This window comes from Papaver somniferum, chromosome 5 (genome assembly GCF_003573695.1).
Source record: "Papaver somniferum cultivar HN1 chromosome 5, ASM357369v1, whole genome shotgun sequence".
NCBI lineage: Eukaryota > Viridiplantae > Streptophyta > Magnoliopsida > Ranunculales > Papaveraceae > Papaver > Papaver somniferum.
The window spans coordinates 211,885,967-211,893,730 of NC_039362.1; the positions used below are offsets into that span (position 1 = coordinate 211,885,967).

Consider the following 7,764-nt stretch of genomic DNA (forward strand, 5'->3'; position numbering starts at 1 on the left):
AGCTTTGGGGACTTCTTTTCTGTGTATACTAGTTTATCAGCCGTGCGATGCACGGGTTTATTTCTTACTTGTGGAATATTGGGTTCATGTTTAAAACTAATTTCTACCAAAACCTAAAAATTATAAAAAGAAAAATGGTAAAAAGCAATAAGCTAATATTTAAGTTGGTGCGCCAGAAAATAAAACAAAAAATGGCTAAAACAGTTATGAATTTGGTGGAAGACAATGCATTAATTGAAAATGAAATTCTTTTCGCATTCTTTGACATCCTTTTTTTCTTGGCCGTAAAACATTTTTCCACCTCTTCTCTGTCCCTGTAAGGAACGATCACTATTTTGGACATAAATATTCTTCATTTTCTCCTTGTCTTGTTTCCCATGTTGAAACCAAAAGAACAACAAATAGAATTTTTTTATTATTATCCTCAAATCATTAAATATTGCCAAAAAATCTTCTAGATTGTTCTCCTTCACAATATTATGCAAATGTATCACTGTATTTCTTGAAAAATATCGGTATGAATAGTAGGTATTAGGATAACTAATTCTCAATACTTTCTTACAGAGCTTTTCGATGCTAAATTACATGAACTGTTTTCTTCTTACATGATTTAATTGTCCTAAGCAGTTTAAGAAGGAAAAAAACATACCATTTTCCTCGAGTAGTTTAAGAAGATAAAAACAGAATTCTTTCAGCTCTATTATGTGTTTTCTTTCGAAACACGCACCATTATATTTTTAAAACCTCTGAATTGTGGTTTATATAAAGTAGGGTTTGACATATATATTTTGTTGATTAATGATAATTGTTTCTATATTTTATTTGGATTTTAAGATATTTGGTCTTGATTATTTGGAACATGTACGTTTATGCACATTTGGTAAGAGTGATAGGTCCCAGCGTGATCAATGCATTACAGAGTGCCAGGGTAAAGGGTGATTGCACCTTGAGAATTGTGAGTATTCATCAACTTAAGGTTAATAAAATGGTCTTAATTTGTTAAATAACTTGTTAAGCAACAATTGATGTGAAAGGTGATTGTCCTGCAAGGATTTTTCAAATGGTTTCATTGCTAGCTAACTCCATAAAACATCATATGATCTGCAAAATCGCTCCATAATATGACAGGAAAAACCACTTCATAATGCTGGAAGTTGGAACTAATGAATTCGTGACTTACAAAAAATCTATCAAAACAACTACCAAAATAATACATGCATACTTGTAGTTCCTAAAATATCAAACAAAGTTATTCTTAAGAAAAAACAACCTAAAGTTCAGCAAAAGAACAATAGAGAAACTCTAAATAATTAATCCAAAGGAAACAAATTTAAAACCAAATCATAATAGATTTTATTCACTGATCACATTCCTGTAGGCCACTGGTTGGTGAACAATACGATATATAATCTGGTATTATCATATATGTAGATGCACATCCCGTGAATTATTCTTCTTGATGAAGATAATTTTCCCAGTTCTCGTCCATTTGAATAAATAAAGTGTACCTTTTGAATCACGACTATGAACCCGCCGAAAATTCATCAATTTTTGGTTAAGTTTATGAGCCACTTTTTGAGTGTGATAGTGAAGCTTGGTACATGCACGTGGTCGGTGGTTTATAAGGCCTATTCCTATGCAACATGTCGAAAAAAGTTGTTTGAAATGTCATGTGTCTTGGAAAATAAGTTTCCCCCATACGGTAAATATGAAAAATTTTGATTAAAAATATAAATTTAATTATGTTGGGTGGGACCCTAATGAATAAAAAGAATATTTATGTTTGTGTGGTGGGGTATTTATAAAAAATTTAGTATTATAATATATTTAGTGGGACCTTTTAAATATAAAAATATATTAGAATAATTAAAAAGTAGTAGAGAAAGAGAAATTATATATCATATATGTAAATTACTCGGAGATGGAAAAACCATCGAGCGATGGAGTCTTTATCGCCCGACTCCATAGCATATGTTTGTATATATGTTATATTTAACATATAAGCATATATGTTTGGCAATTTGGTATACCCATAACGAGTGCATATATATGATAAATATAATGGTTCTACATGCATAGGAATAGGCCTAGTGATTATATCAAAAATTGTTTAGAGGATAAGAAGCTTGCATTCTAATACTACAGTTATCTTTGTGTATTCTCCAAAACGTCTAGCCACACAATATATGTGCCATATCTAGCAGCAATCGCACTATAGTTTAATATTTTCTCCTTCGTATGTATGAGAGCCTAAAACACTCGTACACACTTTAAATTATTATAATATTTGTGCAACCGCACTATAGTTTAATATTTTCTCCTTCGTATGTATGAGAGCCTAAAACACTCGTACACACTTTAAATTATTATAATATTTGTTTAGATTGAACTACAATGCATACAACTATAGGGTATTTGATATTATGCAGATAAGGTTCATGCGTAGAAGAAAATAAATGATAATACTTATCGATTCATTTTTTTCCTCCACTATGTTGACCTTAAAGAAAAATTATACTCGTAAGGAATACTAAAGATTTTCTAAATTTTCTGGGACCTTAAAGAAAAATATACTCATAAGGAACATTAAAGATTTTCTAAATTTTCTGGCTATTGGTTTTATATTTTGTGGAATCTCATTATTCGATATACAAAGTGGGGTTAGCATTGCTTGCAGGAATGTATTTGGGGTTTTAGAAAAGAGCTCGTCGTTGCGCATCAAAGGACAAAATTCCAATCGTTGGGTATCAAAAATAATTATCCCCAAGAATGTATTTGCTTGCAAGAATGTATTTGGGGTTAATCACCATATTATGTACGGTAAAAAAAGTATCATCGTTTCAGTATTTGAAAGCTTCAGAACTAACCAAAAATAATTATACCGTTTCAGTAGATATTTTAGCTGAGGCCTTGACAGTGGGGTTGGATACACCACTAAGTTCAGTGTCTCTTTGCAGCTAGTGCTATTTCAACAATTTTTTTCATTAATGCTGATCTTACAACCAAGAGACACATTTTTCGTTAGCCATGATCTCCATACAACTAAGAGAGTGCGCCAACAATTTTATTGATCTTTTTTTCTTGGAAAGACTCGCGTGGAGATTTCATTAATAAAAGGAAAAGCAAACAGAATGAGGGGGACATGCCAAACCTCACGAGAAGGAGAAAAACAAAAATAAAGAAAGCATGCTAAAAATTATTTGAATCGATAAAAAGACAGACCCCGTCTGTCACCACCCAAAATTGCTTGGATATGGCGGCTCATTCCACCATTGAGACCGTGTAATAGCACAACAATTCTATTGATCCATACGTAGGTAAACAAAATTATTGATTGTATCAGTACCATCAATCCGCGCAAAGATCTCCTTTGTTACCTTAATAATCATAAAATTGTTGGTTAGTCGACCAACAACAAAAAAACATACTAAAAAGAAAAGAAAAAAGAATAATTATTGAACATGATCTGTGATGATATTAAACAAACCTTAATAATCATAAAATTGTTGATTAGTTGACCAGCAACGAAAAACATACTAATTTTTTTTAAACAAAAAAAAGAACAATTATTGAACATGATCTCTGTTGAGATTAAACAAACCTTAACTTTTTGATCTAGCAATATGCATGAAGCAGAGACAACATGAATATACATTAATAAGCTTTTATGCATCCTTTAGACAACTAATCAAAAAATAATTATTGTTTTTAATTTACGAAAATATTCGCGGAATGATTTATACCTTCAAATTCTTTGACTAATGCGCCGCTCCAACGTACATTTATTACAGGTGCACGATTGAGGATACGTTCAAAATAGAAAATAAAAGTGGATCAGATTAAAAAAATCTATTTTATGCATCTTTAGACATGCTAATCAAAAGATAATTATTGTTTTTAATTTAGAAAAATATTCGCAGAATAATTTATACCTTTAAATTCTTTGGCTTATGCGCCGCTTCAACGTACATTTATAACAGGTGCACGATCTAGGATACATTCAAAACAGAAAACAAAATTGGTCATATTAAAAACAATCTAAATAGCAAGAAAGGGAAGAAAATAATCATAAAAAAGAGAAGCAACATGGAAACCGTAGAATTTTGGTTTTGCACGAATGCTTTATATAGAGTTACCAAGCTCACAAAAATTCCATAAGAAATCAACTTTGTTTTGGAAATAATACATATATCATAAATATATAAATATTTGTTTAAATATTCGTATAATTATATGCCGATACTTGCTTTAAAAATAATATAAATATTTCCATAGTTATATATTTCTTGATCTGTATATTAAATGACAATAACAAAATATGGGCAAAAAAAATTATTTAGCATATTTACCTATAAGATAAATAAATATTATTTTTGAACAACTATATTTATTTTTTGAGATATTTTTCCTAAATTTTTTTTAAGGATCTTCTATACGTCAAATAGAGGAAACTGTTTCTATTTTTTTTTTGAAATGAATAATATTAAGAAAAATAATGTTGAAACCAATATTCATTTTGGTCGATTATATTTTTTTATCGAGGATTTTTGGTTTCTCATTTTTAGTTTTTTTTTTTAAAATCATGTTATGCTATTTCCATGTTTTTTATTGACAGTTTTATTTCGAACTATTGAACAGGATTAACGATCTTTTTCTATGGAATAGGTAGCACGTTTTGATCCGGTAAGCATTCACAACTTTATGTATATTGATTTTTAAAATTTGATCAAAGTTATTACTTCTTTCGAACTGTAAATGTAATCGCAGTTAGAGTTAGTTTTAATATTAATTAATAGCTTGAAATTGTAATTAAGATTAGTTTAATTATCAAAAATTGTAATTGGACATTAGACTTTTTTCTTATAATTTTGTGATTGATTTAAAGGAAACTCTAGTCTAGAAAGAGGCCATGATTCAATTACCCATACATCCGATATTTGGAAACCACCATCTGCACCCTCATATTCCATTTGCTGTGATGCTTCTTTTAAGAAAATCATGTCTGCAACTCATACTGGTATTGGACTAATCCTTCGGAATTTTGCAGGTACCTTTGAACTGGGATGCTGCTTCTATGATAGTGGACACCTAGATGCGGAGCATGCAGAGGTGGAAGGTTTGTTGCGAGCTATACGATGGGAAAAAGAACTCAATCTGCAACATGTTTGCTTTGAAACTGATGCACAGAACGTAGTGGCAGCAACAAATGGAGATCCAACTAAAGTTAGATGGGAAACACAAACACTCATTCTTGAAGTTATTAGTCTACTTAGCAAGAATCCATTATGGACTTGCAATTATATCCGTAGGAAGTTGAATAAACCAACAGACACGCTGGCTAAGCACTCTAGGAAGTTTCATATTAGTAGTCAGTGGATACAATATCCACCAAACTTTATTGTTGCAGCTTTAAATGCTGACACACACCTTGTACTGGATTCTAGTTCTTAAATAAATTTTTTTCTTTGCATCAAAAAAAAGAGATGAAATCCTGATCAACAATATTTTTTTGATGTTAATTTATTTTAATTTTGTTTGTACAATCTTTTTTTGTTTATTTTGTTTGTGAATTTAGTTGTTAGGATTAAATGTATTAGATTTTTTAAACATTTTTGGAAATGTATAGATTTTATTATATTTAGTTATTTTAGGTAATTCGTTTGTTTGTTGTGATTGGTCGAAATATATTATGAACTAAAAATATTATAAAATTACAAAAAAAAAAATATTATGATGGGGCCAGAATCAACCAGAAGCTCCGGTTAACCACATCGCTCGAAAAAACTATGTTTTTATATAGAGAATAAGTATGCCCATGCGAACGAAAGTTGGATACCATTGAGTTTCTTGAATAATTAATCTGTGATAGCTAAGCTATGGAAAACAAAAGAAAGAAAGCAGCTAATTCATGTATGAAACTAGTCCAAGTTGTCTGGTTAGAGGAGTCGAAGAAAAATAATTTCGTGTTATCTCCGTTCTCAATCGAGACTGCTCTAGGTTTACTAGATAATGGAGCAAGTGGTGAAACCTTAAACTAGATATTAAGCTTCCTCAACTCTAAAAGCCTCAAGAATCTAAATTCTGTTAATACTAAACTCATTGAATCGTTACCCTAACCGCGAAGTGAATCAAAACTTTTGTTGATGGTGTTTGGGTCGAAGAAACTTCTCCTATTAAACCTTCATTCAAAGAAATTGTTGCGGAAATATATAAAGCAGAAACCGAAACTGTGGATTTAGTAAACAAGTTAAGAGAATTGTTAACCTCTTGTTATTTCTTGCATCCTGCTGTATATCAAAAATAAATTAACATGCCGAGTACAAAACATGCAGGTCATCACTTTTTTAGTTAGAATACAGAACATGGCTTATTTGATGTTTAAATTATGATTTGTTTAGAACCATTATGTTGCTCTAGAATTTCATATCGTTTTAATGATTTGAATGTATTTTGAATTAGAGCGAAGAGGTGTGGATCAAGGTGAACACATGGGTTGAGAAGAATACTAATGGATTAATACGAGATCTTATTCCTGATAATGGATCAGTCAATGAACATACAGAACTTATATTGGCGAATGCAATCTATTTCAAAGGATGTTGGAACCAACATCAATTTGATCGAATGCTAACCAGGAAATCCAATTTCTATCTCCTGGATGGGGAAACAACAGTACAAACTCCCTTCATATCGTCGAACGGAGCGCACCAATATATTACTTGTTATGATAGCTTCATAGTACTTAAACTACCTTACAGATGTTCGGGATTAACAAATCAAAATGCTCGTCTCCATGAACACACTGGTATAAGGTTTTCTATGTATATAATTTTACCTAAGCAACGAGATGGGCTTGGTGAGACTATAACAAACGTGAGCTCTGATACAACTGGTTTTCTGCGTAGACATGTCCCAGTCTATCCGAGATTGGTTCTGACTGGAGAATTCAAAGTTCCGAAGTTTAAAATCCTTTTTGATTTTGAAGCATCCAGAGTACTCAAGGGATCGGGTGTATATTTGCCTTTTGAAGAAGACGAGGCAGAGCTGAGAGAGATGGTGGATGCTGATAAGCTTCATGTTGCATATGTTTTTCACAAGTGTTTTGTTGAAGAAGATGAAGAAGGAACTGAGGCTGCTGCTGTTACTGCTATTTTGTGCGAGTCTGACGATGCCGACTCTGATGATGAGGAGGTGGATCCTGTCAATTTTGTGGCAGATCATTATTTCATGTTCATTGTAAGAGAAGAGCAGACTGGCGTGGTGTTGTTCATGGGGAATGTCCTTAATCCTTTGTTAGATTGGTGAGCTGCCGACATGTGATTATTTCCTTAGCTCTCTTTCTAGTTTCTTGAAGTATAATTTATAGGACATCCTACTTTTTGTCAATGATTTTAGTCATCAATTGAAATCTCAGTTTGAAGAAATTTTTGGATGCATAATGGTTTGTAAAATCCATCTAGTGAATAAGATAGTTTTTCTAACCTGTTTACACAAAGAGATCTACACTCGTTGGATAATAAGACTCCATGAAACTTAGGTTGCAATTTGGAGTCTAGGAGTTTGGAACTACCCTACTCCGGACATGATTGAAAGCTAGATGTTCTACAAACAAACCCGGTTCCTGCATTATATCATTACCTCTGGTTCTAGGCGACCCACGTAACATAAGTTGGTTAACATTGGGCAAATGTAAAAATCATGCAATAAGGTAACCAATTTAACTGGACACACCACTTCAAATCTACAACATATTAGCATGATAAC

General features: G+C 31.8%; 1 protein-coding gene and 1 long non-coding RNA gene across 2 annotated transcripts; one reads left to right on the forward strand and one right to left on the reverse strand.

Moving 5' to 3' along the window:
• Positions 1 to 2,964: 2,964 nt before the first annotated feature.
• LOC113278547 lies at positions 2,965 to 3,684 on the reverse strand. The gene is made up of 2 exons (XR_003325563.1): positions 3,488 to 3,684; positions 2,965 to 3,377 (listed from the first exon to the last, which is right to left on the reverse strand). It is a non-coding gene; the product is annotated as an uncharacterized LOC113278547 (long non-coding RNA).
• A 1,314-nt stretch (positions 3,685 to 4,998) lies between these two features.
• Positions 4,999 to 7,305, forward strand: LOC113280698 (serpin-ZX-like). The gene is made up of 2 exons (XM_026529290.1): positions 4,999 to 5,430; positions 6,460 to 7,305. The coding sequence occupies exons 1-2, from the start codon at positions 4,999 to 5,001 to the stop codon at positions 7,303 to 7,305; spliced, it is 1,278 nt and encodes a 425-aa protein (XP_026385075.1).
• The last annotated feature ends 459 nt before the right edge of the window (positions 7,306 to 7,764 follow it).

Excerpts from the sequence above, each read along its gene's own strand:
- LOC113280698 (XM_026529290.1), top strand. The coding sequence starts at position 4,999 with ATGTCTGCAACTCATACTGGTATTGGACTAATCCTTCGGAATTTTGCA. Across the intron at positions 5,431-6,459 it reads TAAATGCTGACACACACCTT|AGCGAAGAGGTGTGGATCAA; the intron begins GTACTGGATTCT and ends ATTTTGAATTAG.